The following is an 18032-nucleotide window of genomic DNA, read 5'->3' on the forward strand; positions in this document are numbered from 1 at the left end:
CTCACCCCCACCTGCGCCCACCTGGGTGCTGAGCATCCTCACCGACAGCACAGGTGCGCCTGCCTGTGTGCTGCTGCAGCAGCTTCACGATGTGGGCTTTCTGGGTGGGTGAGCAGCGGCAGCACACCACGGCAGGACCCTGACAGGCCAGCTCCACAAGCTCGTGCTCATAGTACTTCAAACACACCTGGAACACAGAGCCGCGATGCAAATCTTGTAGCCAGGTGGACACAGGGACCCAGCCCCTGATGGCTTGGACTGGCCGCAATTGCCTGGATTGGCCTATGATAGTTTCTACAACCACAGGCCAGCCCACCATGGTTCATCACAACACATCCAGCCCACCACAGCCCAGCTCACGACAGCCCAGCTCATCAATGTCTTGAACACCACAACCCACCTCACTGCAGACCAGCCCACCACAGCCCAGATCACATTCATCTATTTAGAGATGCAAGAGGCTGGCATATATGCCGCGTCTCCATGTCTAGGCAGAGTGGGCAGGTGTTGGATCACAGGTCAGCCTTACCTCCAAAGAGTCCCCGGAGATGACCAGTGCACAGTCATGTTTCCTCCTGAATGCATTCAGCTCCAGGTGGGCCTCACTGCGACTTGTCACCTTTGTGGTGGAAAGTGTCCGGATTAAAGCATGTCTTTGAGGTCCAGACATGGGAAAGGTCTCTTGGATGTACCATTGGAAATAAAAAATGATTCTGTGTATGATGTTCTCCAAGGAGGTGCCTAGATACCCTGGTTATCCATGAGGAATGCGAGTGCACCATGCTGGAGACCAACACAGATGGGAGGTCAGGGTGGCCTGAGTGCCTGGCCATCTCTGCAGTCAGGGGGTCATGAATTTCCCAGAAGATGAAGTTGGGGACCAGCAGGCTGAACCTGTTGCTGCTCAAGCACTTCCACCTTAGGGTGATCCCTCAGGACAGAGCAGTCCTGCCCACACTCCACACTCCATTCTGCCCACACTCCGTCCAGCCCACACTCTATACTCCATTCTGCCCACACTCCGTCCAGCCCACACTCTATACTCCATTCTGCCCACACTCCGTCCAGCCCACATTCCACTCTGCCCACACTCCACACTCCGTCCTGCCCACACTCCGCACTCTGTTCTGCCCACACTGTGTCTTGCCCACAATTTGTCCCATCCACACAGTCCTGCCCACACTCTGCACTCTGTCCTACCCACAGGATTTCAAAAGCTGTTTCCTTCCACATGGGGAAACCCTCAGGTGGATTCAAACTTCTCACCTTTTGGCTCAGAAGCCTAAAGTTTTGGCCACAGCCCCACCAGAGGTCCTCAGAATTATTTAAATTCTGCCTTTACTTAAATACTCATTTTTCCCTAACATGTCCAGTGATACAAGGTATTTTCATAAAATTGCTTCTGCTCTCTCTGCCATGCATTTTGTTTAGAATGTAATAGATCAAACAATTTCAGAATTATGGTTCGAATTAAACTTCAGATTCACTTTAAAATAGATAGATTTCACCATAAAAAAGTTTAACACATGTGTATAACACAGAAAAGTCAAATAAAATGGATCTAAAGTTGGATCAGAAGCATTAATAACTGAGCTGTGGATCACCAAGGATCACTTGTAACTGTCCTTCCAGAACAAACCACGTTTCTGTAAAAACGACCCTGAAATAACGTTTCTGTAGGTGCGAGTGTGCCTCACTCTGAGACTCTGCTCTTCTCCTGTCTAAGCATGTTTTGCTTAAAAGGAATGAAGTCATGACTAGCTGCATATAGTGAACACACACTTAGCTAATTTCTGTTAATTTTCTTGGAGCTAATTAACTAATTAATTTGGAGTCAGTGGTAGATAAAAACCACTGTTGCTCTGTGAAGTAACAGTAACACACGCCAGGATGAAGGATGTCATTTCTCTGTGTATTTCTGTGTGGTGTCCAACAGACGACCACGGCCCTTGGCCAGAGTGCCACAGCTCCTTCCACGTGGACTGTGCTGCAGGACAAAGAGGCAGAGGGCAGCAACAAGACCCACACACAGGGCTCACCGGTCTGAACACGTGGATGTCCTGTGTCCGAGACACGAGATGTGAACTTTTGGCAATACACGTGGCTGTCTCCAGCTTGTCTCCCGTCAGCATCCAGATCTGGAAGAAGAGCTAATGACAGCTTTGTGGCTCCTCACAGGTCTTCGTCCGTCAGGGTGAGACCAGCTTGCTCAGGGCACAGCCACAAGAGGAGCTATGTTCCAGGTCCATCTTCACGGGACGCACATGGGGGGTTACATAAACAGTCCCCAGTGACTGTCTCGGGTCCATCCATACAGGATGTGTGTGTGCACACGGCCCCCAGTGATGATCTTAGCTCCATGCTCACAGGATGTGAGTGTTGGGTACACAAACGGCCACCAGTGACCGCCTCAGGTCTATCCCCACAGCACATGCGTGTGCAGGACATGCAAACGCAAGCACAACCCCTCCTCCTGGACATGTGACCCCCCCGTGAGGCATAAGCTGCAATCAGCAGTGTCAGGCCATCGCTGGCCAGAAAGGCGGGGAGTGGACTCCTGACATGAGCTCGAAAGTATAAATGGTATGAAAACTAAAGCAGGTGTTTGAACACTGCTCACTTAAGTTTCTGCTTTTTGTCAAAATGAGAAAGACCTCAAGTGCTTCTTGTGGGGACATCCAGTAACAAAGCCCCAAGCCAACACGTCCATCCACAGTGACAGGAGAGGGCCCAGGAAGACCACAAAAGAACCTGGGATCCCACCACACCTGAAGGGCCTCAAGCTGTCAATGGGGACCCGTTAATGTGGAAGCGGCAGGGCTGGGACCGTAGTCTGAGACAGAGGGTGTAAGGAAGACCCCCAGCCCTCAGGCGGCACCCTCCTTGATGCCCTCTGGACAACTCCCCAGGTAGCATCCTCCCTCCCCCCGGGCCAACACCACACCTTGATGCCCGCGTTGCGCAGCATCTCCAGGGTAGGCCGCACGTCAGCCTGCAGCTGGTCCTCCACCCCTGTGAGGCACAGTAACTCCATCTCCCGCTCCAGGCTCTCGACCACAGCGGCCACCTTGAGTGCCCGGTCATGCAAGCTCAGCTTGGCCTGGCTATACCGGTTCTGGGGGAGTATTGAGACTGTGAGAATGGGCCTGTCATCCCTGCCGTGGGGGAGGGATGGTAGGAGCAGAGTCCACCCCACCCCCACCCCACCCCGCCCCAGCTGTGGGGGAGACATGTGAACACGGGACAGTGAGGAAGCTAAGAGAGGCCGTGATACCCCAGGATGACGCTCACTGGCATGTGCCCACCTCAAAGTCCTGGTACTGCTCCTCTGTCAGTGACTTCTTGGCCACCACGAGAGTACGCAAGCCCTCCCGGGCCATGTTTCCACACTGAGGAGAGAGACCACAGTCACACAGAGGGACAGCACAGCCCTTTCCCAGGGATGCTTTAGGGGGCTCAGTGTAATCTGGACAGCCACCCCTGACCACCGACCCTCCATGGCACAGGACACCCTGGCTGCAAGGGAGGGGCACACACTGAGGGTCTGGGCTGAGTTCTCTGGACCCTCAGGCCACTCCCTGACCTTTTCAAGCCTCAGTTTCCCCATTGGTTAAATGGGCTAATGAGACGTCCTCGGATAAGCAGTTAATTTTTGTCATGTGGCGAACCTGTAATGAGCTCGACACTTCAAGGTCCACAGGGCAGGCTCCACGGAAGGGGAGCGTCAGGCTTGGGGGACCTCTGTGACGTGACACTCACAGGTGCCTGCTGTTAAGTGCCATCGAGTCAGCTCTGGCTCACAGCTACCCAAGAGAACCAAGCAGCAGAGCCCCAGAGGTTCTGTCAAGACTGGCACGGCTTTGGTGCCTCACTGCTTCTGGTTGTACACACACTGCCCGGCTACCTGTGCTATATACCCTCGGGCACTCATGCACACAGCAGACGAGTTATTTCCACACAAAGGAAACAACTCGTTGTCAGTGAGCATGCCATTCCTTTCTGCTTCTGTAACTGAGAACTGGCACCACTTATGGGAGTAGCTGGAAAGCCTAGGAGGCTGACCCAGTGCCTCAGGGCCTGCACTGCTAATGCAAAGGTCGGCATCCTATTCACTGCTGTTCCGGGAGGACGGATGGACAGCATCCTCGCTTCAAGAGTCACAGCCTCAGAGCCCAGCGGAGGCTGCCACAGGTGGAAACTCGAAGACAGTGGGTCCTGACTGGAAATGCCTGGCCCTTTGCCCATGTGGTAGGACGCTTTGTGACATGGGCCTGCTAGCAGGCTCCGCCACAGCAGCGTGTGAAGGCCAGGGGGAGGTGGATCTTTTCCTATCATCTGCTCACCCAACTGAGCAGACAGTCTGCACATTAATCCCTCCACTCACCTCCTCCTCGAGCCAATCGTTGTACTGGACAATGGTGGACATGGCCACGTCAGCACCCTTCAGGTAGAAAGTGATCTCAGCTGTGGACTCCTCCTGGGGCAGAAAAAACAAAGGTGGGTGGCCAGCGGTCACCAGAACATTGTCCCAAGTGGCTCCTGGGGTGTCCGGTGGAGGACTGATGGAGCCCAGGATGTGAGTCTGCAGCACAAGGTACACGTCTGCTGCCGACCATCTGCATCCAGTGCTTCCAGTACGCTGATCATCCAGGCCTACTGCTGGGTTTTGCTGGGAAACTCTACGGGGGTTCATGTCTGCGGCTTGAAGAGCCAGACGTGCAGGATCAAATGGTCTGGCACAGTCACTTGTGGACAAAACCAGTGACTGATGCTGTGGATGCGAGCTATTAGTGGTGCCCCCAGCGCTCGCCTGACAGCCACAGCACCTTCGCAAGCATGAGCACTGACTCTGCAGAACTGTTTGTGTCAGTTTAATGGACTTAAAAAGCAGGTGAACTTCATGATCACATAAGCTTGCCACAGTGAAGTTTACAAAGCAAGTATTCTGAAATGAAATAAAAGCTAGCTGACCACCTGTGCGCGAGTTGCTGCTGTGGCCCCCACTGTGGGGTGACCAGGTGTGGACACTCACCCGCACAATGATGCCCATGCGCTTGCTCTCGGACGTGAAGGGGAACACCTGCAGGACATGGTAGGTCAGGATCTGCCCTCCAGGCGTCTTCAGCTGCATGGAGGAAAGGTCCCTGCTGACCAAGGTGAGGCCCACGCTCTCTGTCCACTGCACGAGGGCGACCTAGAAGGAACCGTGGCATAGGGAGGTCACTGCTGTGAAGGTGGGCGAGGCAGTGAGCATCACTGTGATTGGCTGAGGGCTCGTGGTTCCCACAGCTGTGCCAAGTACCCTCGCTTGCACTGCTGCAGGTGAACAGAGAGAATCACTGCAAAATGACCACTGATGCCAATTTTAACAGGCCATCACTGTCCCTCGATGCCAGGTTCACGTGGCTGTCACTTGGGAATGTGTAACAGAGGTTCCTCCATGCCTGGTAGCAAAGGTTACATGTGGTGGGACAGAGGGACCTCACGCACTAGTCAGGGTTTGTGGACCAAGCTGGCCAGCCAGTATGTGACCCACAGGCCTGATCTTTAAAGGGGACAAAACTACAGAGAAAGTGGGCTTGGGCCATGGTGGCTGCATCCCGGATCCTGGGCAGGTGAGGGCAGGCTGTGCATGGGCTTGTGGACAGGTCCCCAGGCATGGAGCCTGACCCGAAAGTCAGACATCAGCGATTTAGCATCAAACTCATCATTCATTCATAAGTTTAAAGGAAAAGGGAAGAAAAATTTATAGTTAATTACTTATGGATAGACTTGTCATGATAACAAGTGTTTTCTGAACACAATGGTCTGGGGCCTTCAGAACACTATCTGATGAGGATTAATTAGGGAAGACACCGTTGTGCAGGCAGGAGAAGGAGGGGCGATCTCCTCCTGTGCAATTAACTGCCTCTGAAAACCCACTGGAATGTCAGCTAAGGGTGGGTTCTGACTTGACGATACACAACCAGCACCACCAGCACGGTGCAGGTGCTGAGGAACAAGAAGGCAGGACAGGTGGCTCCTTTGTCCTCATGCTTCAAGGAAGCCTAGCAGAGGACCGGACAGCCACCAGCACTGATGTGACACTGACAGAAACACTGTTGGTGGCTCCAGTTCTGGGGTCTGGCCGGCGGAGGCCCAGCCACAAGAACCACCTGCATGCCTCACAGTCACTGGCAGGTGCCTGCTGCGCCAAGAGAGCTGTGCGTCACCACTGCAGGTCCTGGTTCTGGGCTGGGTCCCACAGCCCTGTACCTGACAGCACCAAGTTACACTCTGAATGAGATGCGGGACCATCAGCACAAATGGTACTCAGTGCCTGTGACTTCAGAAACGTAAAGTTGACAGTGGGACTCTATGTGTCCTCACCAAACTCCTAACCCTAACTGCCAAGTTAAAGGCACCAAAGGTAGCTTTGTGTACCCTGTAGCAGTTCATGCCGTTAACTGAAAGGCATGTGTCTCCAGAGGTTCAAATCCACCAGCTGCTCTTTAAGAGACTGAAGGCCTCTCACTGTACTTGAAAGTACTGAAAACCTGACAGAAGGTGGCTATGAGTTGGAATTCACTCCACAGCAGAGTTCAAGACACACTAAATGCATGGTCTAGCACAGAGCACGTACACAGAGACCAGCAAAGGTAGTCAAGCACACCCACAAACACAGGGAGCACACTGGACGCACACGGGCCCCATCAAATGTACAGGGGAGCACACGGCACCTAGGAGGGACCCATCAATTGCACAGCTGAGGACACAGCTCCGACAAGGGTGTGACTGGAACTCTCCCTGAGCCAGAGCACGTTCCCACGGCCGCTCCAGCACGCTCTTCACTGCTCATCTCCTCTCACTGTTTGAACAGGACTAGTCTGTGTCGGGCACTGGTCGCAAGGACACCTTTATGTGAATCACCCTTCATTTCAATCACTCCTCGAAGGTGTTCCCTCAGTAGTTCACAGCTGCCATGTGAAACAGAAAATAATGGTGAGAACTTTACAAAAGGACCCACAGTTTTATTCTAGTTAAGCGTTATCTCTCTGCTCGTAGACATCTGACGCACACACGCGAGGAAGCGAGATGGACAAGTCTCTGCACAGGGAGTCCAGGGACTGCTAACCTGCTCCTCTGAGGACATGCACGCAGACGAACAGGAAGCCACCCCAGGGCCAGCTCTGCGTCGACCTCCAGCCACTGTGGGTGACAGCTGGGCCCTGAAGGTGGCCACAATGGCAGAAATGGAAGGCAGAAGCAGGATCAGCTGAACGCTTACAGAGGAGGAGCCTCAGCCTGCAGTCCACTGCTGCTTCTGAGTCCAGGCAACTGCAGATCCCTTCTGAAACCCGTTCCGAGCAGGCTAATAGCAGAGTGCTTGTGGTGGAAAACTGGGAAAAGGGTAGTGAGGTACATGGCTGCACAAGAATGGAGCCATGGCCACTGAATTGCCCCTGGGCACACTGTTCAACCGGCGACTGCCTGCCTTACTATGCCAGGACCACAAGAAAAGAAAATGACACTGTCATAGTAAAATGGTCATCGCAAGTCTCTGGAAAAATACGTTAAAATCGCCAACTCCTAGGTAAACATTAGCTGCACCTCAATCAATGCACCTGGAAACAGCGATTAAGGGGTTTGATGGCATATACTGGGCAGATCTCCTACACAAGACCACTTCAAAGTGTTTACAAAGGTGTCACCCTGCAGACTTGAAGTGCACCTGACACTGACTGTGGTGTCTTCAACCATGAGACAGCGCGGCAAAAGCTGGGCAGTGAGTAACAAGGCCTGTCGCCTTTGGATGATGATGTTGGTGAGGGACACAGAATATACCATGGACTTCAGAGGAATAAAGCTGGCCTGGAAGAAGTGGAGGCTGACAGAAGGCCAGGGTTAAAGCCCTCACGAGCAGATGGGGGACACCAGTCAGGCTGGCCGCACCACAGAAGCTCCATGAGGTCACACCTTTTCCCTGGGAGCCCGGTGCATACCAGCAAGGCTGTGTCATGTCTCTATTTTCAAGCAGGTGTGGCTGCTTATTCATTTTAGCTGAGAAGATCCCCCCCCGCCTTATAGCAGTATTTCAAGCTGAGGGAACTGTGTGTCTGTGGCCATGGAGGGAAAGAATATGATGGCTTTTCTGCAGGACTCACATAAAGATTCATGCTGTTATCTTCAGCACAGGAGAGGGTGTGGGTTCCCAGAGGAGCCTGTACCTGTGTACCTGGTGCTCTTCCTACTTTGCCCTGGTCCTTTTAGCTGTCCCTGTATCAGGCAAAGATCTACTGTCTGGACTTCACAGCTAAGCAGGACTGGTCTTTGACCCTGCCCATGAATTTCAGGGAGACAATGGGACATGTCAACGAAACTTTGCTCCTCTCCGAGCGCAAATTAAATCTTCATCACCTATCATGAGAAACACTGTGAATATGATAGCAATCCTGACCACACCCTATAGGCAAAGTGCCATCAGACCAGCAAATGCATCACCTTCTGGGAGTGAAGCTAATGCCTTGGATGCCATACCTGCATGATAAACATACATGTGTGCACCTGTGCAGGCGAGTGAAGAAACAGAAAACCAAACCACTTACATGGTGGAGAACAGCAATGGCAGCCTGGGCACCCACCACTAGGGCCTCTGTCTGAAGATGGAATGTCCATGAGCCCACAACACAGCAGGTTTGAGGACAAGACCCTCCTGACCATGACATGGCTCACGCGGACCATCTGCTGACCACATGGAGATGAGGTCCACCTGACCAAGACACAAGCCCACCTGAGATGACATCATGGGCCCATGTGAGATAGTATAACCCTGCAGAGAGGGTGGGAATGCAGTGAGGACGCAGAGAGCTTCTGATGGCCAAGGCTCACACATGCACACGGTGACAGATCAGAGCTAAGTTAAACAGAAAACCCCGACTGAGCCATCTCCCTAAATCAAGTTCTAAGATGCAGTATTCTCGGCACTTTATTCAATTACCAGTGCCTTAAGCCAGCAGTGTGGGGAGGGTCACCCTCATGGCGAGCTCAGCAGCTACAGGCTTCCCGAAGGCTAATGTGGTGTGGCTCGGCCGCCAGGCACAGGTGGCTTCTGCTACCTCAAATCATTGTCCAGCCTGCAAAGATGGCACATTTTATACATAAAAGTCAAACTGAAGACCAATGCCTCTTATTTCTGTTTTTAGTAATCTTTGAATCAATGAATTCTTTACTGTGAAAGATTTAAATCTTTAAATTTCCTTAAGATTTAAAGTGTTATGATTCTTATGGGACGTCTTTAAATCTACTTAAGATTTAAAAAGTGTTATGATTCTCATGAAATTTTAAGGCTTAAAGACCCTCAGTAAGCTCAATAACAGTTGCACCATTTTCGGCATGGAATAGTAAGGAAAGAGATTTTTAACAGAGTATAAGAGTATTTTTCTTGGGAAAAATCCATGTCTAAATTTCCCATGATTATGGCTTGAAACACTCCTTTTAGGCCACAACTGGATGGAATTTCTGACAAGCTCCAGGACGGAGGGAGTGAGAGCAACACATGCAACCCTTTCTTTGTAAGACAAAACCAATGTGGCCCTTTCGCTCTGACAGCAGTTGAAGAGGCCTGTGTTTGTGCTCTAACACTGCACTGAATGCTGATGAGAAGCAATTTCTAAACTCGACAGTCACCCATATCTCTGTGAGATCTCCAATCTGATCTGGAGGGCTGGAACAGGTGGTTAACAAGCGCTAATACACATTTAAAAAAAAAGAGTTAATACACATTTGTAGTGCAAGAAGGCCTATAAAACTTCATAGTGATACTGAAAGGGATCTTCAAAGTCTTCACCAGTGGACAAGACTTGGATACAGGGATTGGAGGACAGCAGGCTGGCAGGACGGTGCCGACACTGAGGAGTGGGGCTGCACCTTCTCCAAAGCCGCCTCTTTGCACTGTAGTTCCCTTCTGCGCCCAGTGCTACAGCAGGAGCCTGCTGGCTAGGCTCCCTGGCATTCTTCAGAGGGCGGGGGACGTGAACAGTGAGCACGCAGCCCTCAGTCCTCAGCATGGCTACCTTAGGGTTCTCCGGAGGCCAGGGCCTTGCCTACGCCTCCAGCTCCCAGGCATGGCCCCCAGGGAGAACCTGGCTGGGCCCCTCTCAGGAGCCTGTGCCATGTGAGGGTTTGGTCCCAGCAGCCTCATGGAGCTCTCAGCAGTACGGCTGTGGGAGACGCCTCTACAGGGAGCACAGGGGAGCCGCAGCTGTGAGGACACTGGCCCCAGAGGAGACACATCTGTGGGGAGAAGATGCTGCTGGAGACACAGTGGTGGGGACCCAGCTGTGGCTGTTGGGAGAGGAGACTGTAGGAAGAGGCCTCCATGGGGAGAAGTGTTTTTGAAAAGGAGAGGCAGAGGAGTGGTGCCTGGGCGGGTGGGCTGTGTGTGTGTGTGAGTCTGTGATAGGAAGACACCCTGAAAGGGCCAACATGTGCTGTGACCAAAGCTGACTATTAGCCCCTGTCCTGTGGAGTGAACAGTTGTGAGGTTTCTCCAATTCTGCTGCTGGAGTCACTGCATTTAATGGCTAGACTAGCCAACACACTCTATTTGCATATTCTGGCCCACCCACATGGCAAAGTAAGTGAATGGACAGGGAAATGATTTTGAACAGTAGGCCCTTAAAACCACACTGAGCAATATGAAATTTTTAGCAACCTCACTCTTTATGGTTCTCCCTCCATGCCGCAGCCCTAGGCCCCTCCACTCCCATATGCACCAATAACACGGCTGAATTGTGCTTCTGCTTGTCCTCTTATTCAGCAGTCAGGAGATCAGGAGGTGTACAACACTGGAAAAGTCCGCTATCAGGGATGTCTCCAAGGTCCTGAAGAGCAATGACGTCAGTCTGAAGACTAGGGTGTGCCTGATTCAAGCCAGTCTTTCCAATCACCTGCTATGCATCTGAGAGCTGGACAATGAATAAGGATGACAGGAAAAGAACTGATGCATTTGAGTTGTGGTGTTGGAGAAGAGCACTGAGTATCTCATGGACTGCCAAAAGAACAGACAGGTCTTTGAGAAAGTGCAGCCAGAGTGCTCCTTGGAGGCAAAGATGGTGAAGCTTTGTCTCAGGTATTTTGGAAATGTTGTTAGGAGAGGCTATTGCTTGGAAAGGTCAGTGAATGAGGGAAGATTTTCAATTAAATGGACTGATAGTTTCTACGACAATGCACTCACATGTATCGAGGGTAAGAAAGATGGCACAGGGCAGGACAGGACAGGGTTCAGATTTGTTGTTCACAGGGTTTCTATGAGTCATACTTGACCTGATGGCACTCAATAGCAATATTTGTAGAATTAAAATTTAGCTGTATCCTTATACCTGTCTTAAGAAATTGAACTAGGACTTTCTACGACTGAATTTTTCATGTCATAACCTGCTACTTTGCTTAGTCTTTGGCACGAATCCACTCTACAATCTATGCTGTCTGTTGCCATTTTTTTTTAAACATGAATATCTCAAGAGTTTATTATCTTGATAAAATAAGATGAAGCTTAGAACTGGATCACTTCCCCCTTTCCCTTCTTACCTAGTCCCAGTTCACAGTGCTTGCTTTTGACAGCCAGCATTCTTTTACATATGCAGTTTGACTCAACACTTTCAAGTCCTGACACAATCTTCTTTGTAGTTTTCGCCTTTTTCTAGAACACTGGCTTGGTCTGCCCACCGTAGCCCCTCTGCTTCCTGTCGTGACACCGCTTTTCCTGGGAGCACAGAGCACGTTGGCCTTCTTGTATTGGGTCACTTTGTGGGGCTGCTGCTTGCCATCCTTTCTGCAGAAAGTCTGGTGAGTTTTGGGAATGCTGACCATGTTTGTGTCATTTTGTTTATCAATAATTTTGCTGAGCTCTGAGTCGCAAGTCCTATGCCTTAGCCACTTAACAATGACAACACAACCTCTTTCAGAGTTGTCAACCCTTAGTACAATAAATTCTAACCATTTTGTCCCCCAAAGAGTAATTGCCTACTCTTTATATCACACCAATCTCCATCTCCCAGCCTTCTGTAACAACGACCTAACTTCTGTCCTGTACCAATGTGCTAGTTCTATATGGTTCATGTAAATGGGGTCACGGGGTCAGACAGATGTAGTTGTTGGAGCCTGGCTTCATTCTCCCAGTGCCAATGTTTCCCAGGTTTATTTGTAAATGTATCACAGCATCATTCTTTAGTCCCAAACCAGATCCACCGTAGGGAAAGGCTACACATGACTTCTCTAGTCATCAGCTGAAGGACCTATAGGTTGCTTCCAGGTTGAGACAATGATGAACAACACAGGAGAAGACGACCCTGGATAAGATGGATTTTATCTGGGGCAACAGGGGTTGATGTGTTTGAATTAGTGAGACTGGCTCAGGACAGGGAAGGGTTCAGAGCTGCTGTACATATGGTTGCTATACATCGCAGGTGACTCAACGGCACATAACAACAACAACATACTATATTGGTTGTTTCTTTTATTTAAGAATCTTGTTTAGAGTCAACAAGACCTCGGGGAGGGCCTTTGTATTTAAAGTTGGTTGTTATTTTAGAGGATCATTCTTCTAAGTGGTACAACGTTCTTTTGTCGATATGCTGAACTGAGGTAACCTGGGGTTGCTATGACGCTGAACCTTGTGCCACTGGGGTGTCTAATGCCTTAATAGTTACCCATGGTGGATGGTATTTGGTGGAGCTCCCAGATTAAGACAGGTCTGGCAGGAGGAGTGGCATCCACTACCTAGACAACATGCCTCTGGAAGCTCTGTGAACTTTGATAAACATCGATAGTTATAGAAAGGCTTCAGGCCTTTTGTTCATAGGGTTGCTATGAGTCGTGCTCGACTTGAAGGCAATGAACCACAACAACACCCAGGAAATTGCAGGCCCTGGTGATGCAGCGGTTAAATGCTTGACTGCTAGCTAAAAGTTTGGTGGTTCAAGTCCACTGGCTGCCCCACAGAGGCAAGGAGTGACCCCTGCTTTTGTACAGATGGTAGCCTGGAGCCCTCCCAGGCCATTCTACTGCCCGGCAGTGCTTTGCTTGAGCTACAGCAAGTGTGGCCTTGTGGTTGATTTGGTAGTTGTCAGAAGAACTGGCAGCTGTTTCCACAGTGGCTGCACCATTTGACCTACTCACCAGTGTTCTAGGAGGCTTCTGATTCCTCTCTCTGTTTGCCAACACATCAGAGTTTTTTAGTACAGTTATGTTGTTGCTTGGTGATATTGACCTGGTTAGATACATGGTGGTGACAGAGTGTTGGCTCCTCGGTCTCCCAGGCTGCGAGCCGTACAGGAAGGACTCCGTCTCTCTTCTGTGGAGCAGCGGGTAGGTTTGAACCTCTGATCTCTTGGTTATCAGCCAAGCATGTAACCACTGCACCGCCAGGACCCTTCCGTTATCTCAGGGTGCATGAAGTGGCCTTTTGCCCCTTGTTTGTGAAGCTTTATGACAAAGAGTCTCCCCTTTTCCAGTAAGCTCGCTGTCAAGATCCTCACACTCACTCTTTAAAACGTCCAGTACAGTTTTTCCTTTCACCTTCGACTGAAGGGGTTTAAAGCCTTTTTACAAAGAAAGTGTCTAGGACTCAGTTTTAGAAAGTATTTGCAGAAGCTTGCTTCTCTCCTTGGATGGCCAGCTTGGTCCCGTAACAGGATCATCTGAGAGATCTTGAGGGCAGAGTTTATGAGGAATGCTGATAAGCTCTCCTAGGACTGCAGTCAGGTCAAGGTAGAAAACATTAACATACCATAATTACAATTTCGTAATTTCTGTCTAATATGGATTTCTTCCAAATGACTGACATCATCATTTTCTCTTGAAATAAAGACCTCAGATCAGAATTGTGCAAACTCCCTGGCCACATGTGAGCAGACCTGAGGGCTTAGACAAGCAGCCTCCAGAACATGCCCCTCAAGGATTCGCTGAGATTCTGGCCCATATGGGCAGCCTGTGGGACCTGGGCGCAGGGTCCTCTGGGCCATGGGAACGCATGTGCCAGCATGGGAGGCTGTGGTAAAGGCCCTCAGGTCCTCCACCTGCAGAGCAGACACTGGCCTCCAGTGAGCGCAGGGGCCCGCTCTGGGCTCAGAAGAATGCAGTACAGACCTGAGGCGAAAACTGCTTACCTCATCAGGGCTGGAGGCCTGGTAGGTGCGGTTCTCGTCACTGAAGTCCTGGTCTGCCTCTGTGTGCTCTGTCTCCCCAGCAGCCCCACCGTGGGACTCGTACACGGGGGTCACGTTATGACACAGGGCAATGGCCTTCACAGCTTCGTGAATCCGGCTGCTGACACTCTTTCTGACTTTGGGGGCTGAAGACTGAGCCTTCCTTGGCGGTGTGCAACTGGTACCACTCCCAGAAGCTTGAGAATGTGTCTGTAAAACAGGAGATACAATTACAATTATGAACACATAGTTTTTTTTTAAATGAATATACTGCAATAAAGATACACTGGCCAGCAACAATAGCAAAGTTCAATGGGGCAGCCAGCAACAAATGTTGGTGAGATTGTGGAGAGACTGGAATTCTTTTTTTTGTTTTAAATTTTTAATTTTATTATTTTTGTGTAAGTGTACTGTCAAATCAGATCTGACTGGTACAGGAGGAGATTGTCCCTCCTTCCCCGGCAGAGCATCTGGTGGATTTGAACCGTGTGCCTCTGGGATTGTAGTTGCAGCTCCTTGCCACTAGGCCACCAGAGCTCCCCTAGAGACTGGAATTCTTATTCACTGCTGCTTGGAATGTAAAATGGTACAGCCACTATGGAAGGTGGTCTGGCACTTCTCAAAAAGTTGGAAATAGAAATACCATTTGACCCAGCAATTCCACTACTGGGAATATACCTTAAAGAAACGAGAGCCACAACTCAAAAAGATGTATGCACATCCAGGTTTATTGTGGCATTATTCACAATAGCTAAGAGATGAAAGCAACCTAAGTGCCCAACAACAAATGAATAGACAGGAAAACTGAGTGGCAGGCGTGCTACCCAGCCAGGATGCACCGTCAGCACCTGAATTCTGCCACGAGCTCCACCATGCACAAGAGGAGATGCTGCCATATGCCAGGACGGTGCTGTATGCACTCATGCCAGCTGATGCTTCTGTAAGCTAATCTCCCACGAACTCTATCAAAGACCATGCCTTCTCTGCCAGCACGTCCACCAGGGACCTAAATCAGGCTATATAAGAGCTATGCGATATTACAATTGCCCACCAGACTTGCCACCTTGTTAATACAGACACAATTCACATAAAGACACAGTTTAGCCAAACTGTGCAAAGGGACACGGGCAGCTTTCAACACAAGCAATTTTTAGAAGTGCTCACCACTTGTATTTTGTATTTGTACCCTGACTCATCTTAGTATTTAATTTTTCCAAGCAAAAGTACAGTTTCCTTGGAACTGTTCTGTAGTACTGCTGGGCAAACTAGCAGAATGTTCTGGAGAAGCAGCGCCAGAGGCACCACTGAAGCCCAAAGAGGTAATCTGTTTAGTTTTTCTTTTTCTCTTCACGGATAAGTATTTTGGAATACAAAATATTTTATCATTAAATCCATAGCTGAATTAATATCACATCCAAATTAGTTAATGATTGGTTGGTTCTGTACATCCATATGCAAGTGTATAAACATTTACACATGCAAAGTATTTACAGATGATTTTGTTTTCACATGACAGCATCTTAAAAAAAAGCACACAGCAGACTGTCTCAAGTTCTGTTTTAAACACAAAAGGCTTTCAGGAAGTTGAAAGCAGGTGGACAGGATGAGCAGGCCCTTCAGCGTGAGCCTGCTTCCAAAGGAGCATGGTACGCACACGAAGCCAACAGGAAAGGTGCAGCAAGCCCCTGGAGCTCCACGGCTCCTTCCTTGAGGGGTTCCCAGGCTTCCAGTGGGCAGAGCCCTATCCATCAGCACATGGAGAGGCGCCTGGGAAACACTCTTCTCCAGGGTCTGGTGCTGTCACCCTACACTGTGCAGATTGCAGGACTGGACCACCCTTGCACCGCCAACTTCAAGGCCATGGCAAGTGGAGGTGCCCACACGACCCATGTCGTTGGCTTGACAGAGAAGCCTGTGCACACATGGATGGTGTGTGCCCATCCTGAGGCTGGTCTGCAAGCGGATTGCCTCTGCTGTACCTGGTGACACAGAGGTGCAGGACCACAGCCTGCCTCTGAGCTGACTGGCTTTTTGTTTTTGTTTTTTTCCCCACACGCACTAGGAACCCCGAAGGTCTATCTGCTTTTATTGTGATAGTAGCTTCATTGCAGTGATCTTGAACCAAACCCACGAGATCCCAGAGGATGGCAGCTGTGCTTGAAAAAGAAGTAGATGTTTCCATCAGCACTGACGTTGTCACTTTACGTAACTTACTCAGAGTATGTTGCCTGTTCATATGCTCCTTGCCCCTGCTTTCTAAAAAGGCCTTTGCTTCTCTGACAACCTCTCTTTGGAAGGCTAAGGAGCTCTGGTGGCGTAATGCATTACATGCTGGACCAGCCTGTGGTTTGGATCTACCAACTGCTGGGCCGTAAGATGGAACATTCTATTCTGTCCTTGTTAAGAATTACAGCTTCAGAAAACCCAATGGGGGATTACCATGAGTTGGACATCAGCCAGATGGCAATGGTTCTGGTTTGTTTTTATTTGACTGGTTAGAAGAGAGGCTGGGTCCAGATCAGCACTGCTGACTGAGCAAGAGGGATCAATGATCATTCTTTAGGAACCCCAACTGTCACCTTTTCAGTGCCAAGGACAGGACATAAATGACATTCCCAACTCTCTTACCTGAACTTTGACTTGACTTTCCCTCTCCCACATTCTCCTGACCAGCCCTCTCAAATCTCATCCTAACCATTCCCTACAGCACCACAAGCGACTTTTCTAAACCACCAATCAACATCTTCTGTCTTCAAAATAAAAGCAAAAATCTCCAATAGATTTTTTTTTAACTTTTTAAACTTTTATTTCATTGTCAAGGCTTATAACAACAAATTAAATATTTAAAATCAAAGGCCAACTCTTAGGTCTTACTTATTCCATTAATTTGTATTACGTATGCTTCCCTCAATATCTTCAATCAAGAAAGAAGTAAAGCCTATGACAGTACCTGTTAACAACCAATACATAAAATTTTGTTCTATGATCCACGTATTTGTATCTTAAACACTCTACTGGTACACCAAAAGGATAATTTTCTCATAAAGATGTTTTTGTTTTAAAATTCAGATAGCTATATATCAAACTAATTAAGAGAGTCAATATAAAAGATAATATTGGTCTAATTCAGGAGTGTTCACCTAGAAATGATCACCTAGAATCTTGATTGGCCAAAATATAAAACCTAACAGCCCTGATTCCACAAATACATTAGATTTAATATGAATGTTTCCTTTTTAGATATATTTTGTCAGATAGCCACTGCTGTCTACTTTTGGCATTATCCCTAGTACTTTTATCATAATTATGGTGGCTGCCAGGGTTTCTGGAAAGAAATCATTTTATACAGGCATGAAAGCAAATAGAAACCAGTTGATTTACCATAAGTCCTGTGTGCTTATATATATTTTCACCCTTTCCCTAAGTTTTGCTATGTCGAATTTGGTTTGAAATGAATATAAAATGTACCTATAGACATTTTTGCAGAGTTAGCACTAAAACTACAAATTGATGACACTGTCTAGGCAAAGCAGAAAGATCAGACCCTTCAGTGCTTACTGAATACTGCTGACTGCTCTGTCATACCAACCTGGCTGAACACTGACATTTCATTGTTTATAAAGACTGCTATCTATATGTGTTTAAAAATGGATCTGCACAAAAGAAATGAAAAAACTTTATATATAACAAATTTGTTTTTAAAAGTACAAAAAATAATATTTGTCACTTCTGTCATGCTGACAAGTGGACTTGTATACACATACGCAGGAGAAAAGGTCAGACGTGTCATCTGACAGCTATAGCCTGTAAATTTTTAATATGATGAACACACTGCCACTGAATGAA

At 48.9% G+C, this 18032-nt stretch overlaps 1 protein-coding gene across 1 annotated transcript in view; it reads right to left on the reverse strand.

Moving 5' to 3' along the window:
• The window catches only part of ATP9B (ATPase, class II, type 9B), a 194110-nt gene that overhangs the window by 11055 nt on the left and 165023 nt on the right, over positions 1-18032 (reverse strand). The window contains exons 15-22 of the mRNA XM_006897229.1: positions 14148-14396; positions 5033-5194; positions 4385-4477; positions 3306-3389; positions 2945-3115; positions 2040-2138; positions 530-619; positions 43-187 (exon numbers count right to left, since the gene is read on the reverse strand). Of these exons, the coding sequence (XP_006897291.1) occupies positions 43-187; positions 530-619; positions 2040-2138; positions 2945-3115; positions 3306-3389; positions 4385-4477; positions 5033-5194; positions 14148-14396 (1093 nt within the window). The remainder of the gene's footprint in view (positions 1-42; positions 188-529; positions 620-2039; positions 2139-2944; positions 3116-3305; positions 3390-4384; positions 4478-5032; positions 5195-14147; positions 14397-18032) is intronic.

The sequence above is a fragment of the Elephantulus edwardii genome, unplaced genomic scaffold (genome assembly GCF_000299155.1).
Source record: "Elephantulus edwardii isolate Elephantulus edwardi_28Jun2011 unplaced genomic scaffold, EleEdw1.0 scaffold00207, whole genome shotgun sequence".
NCBI classification, from domain to species: domain Eukaryota; kingdom Metazoa; phylum Chordata; class Mammalia; order Macroscelidea; family Macroscelididae; genus Elephantulus; species Elephantulus edwardii.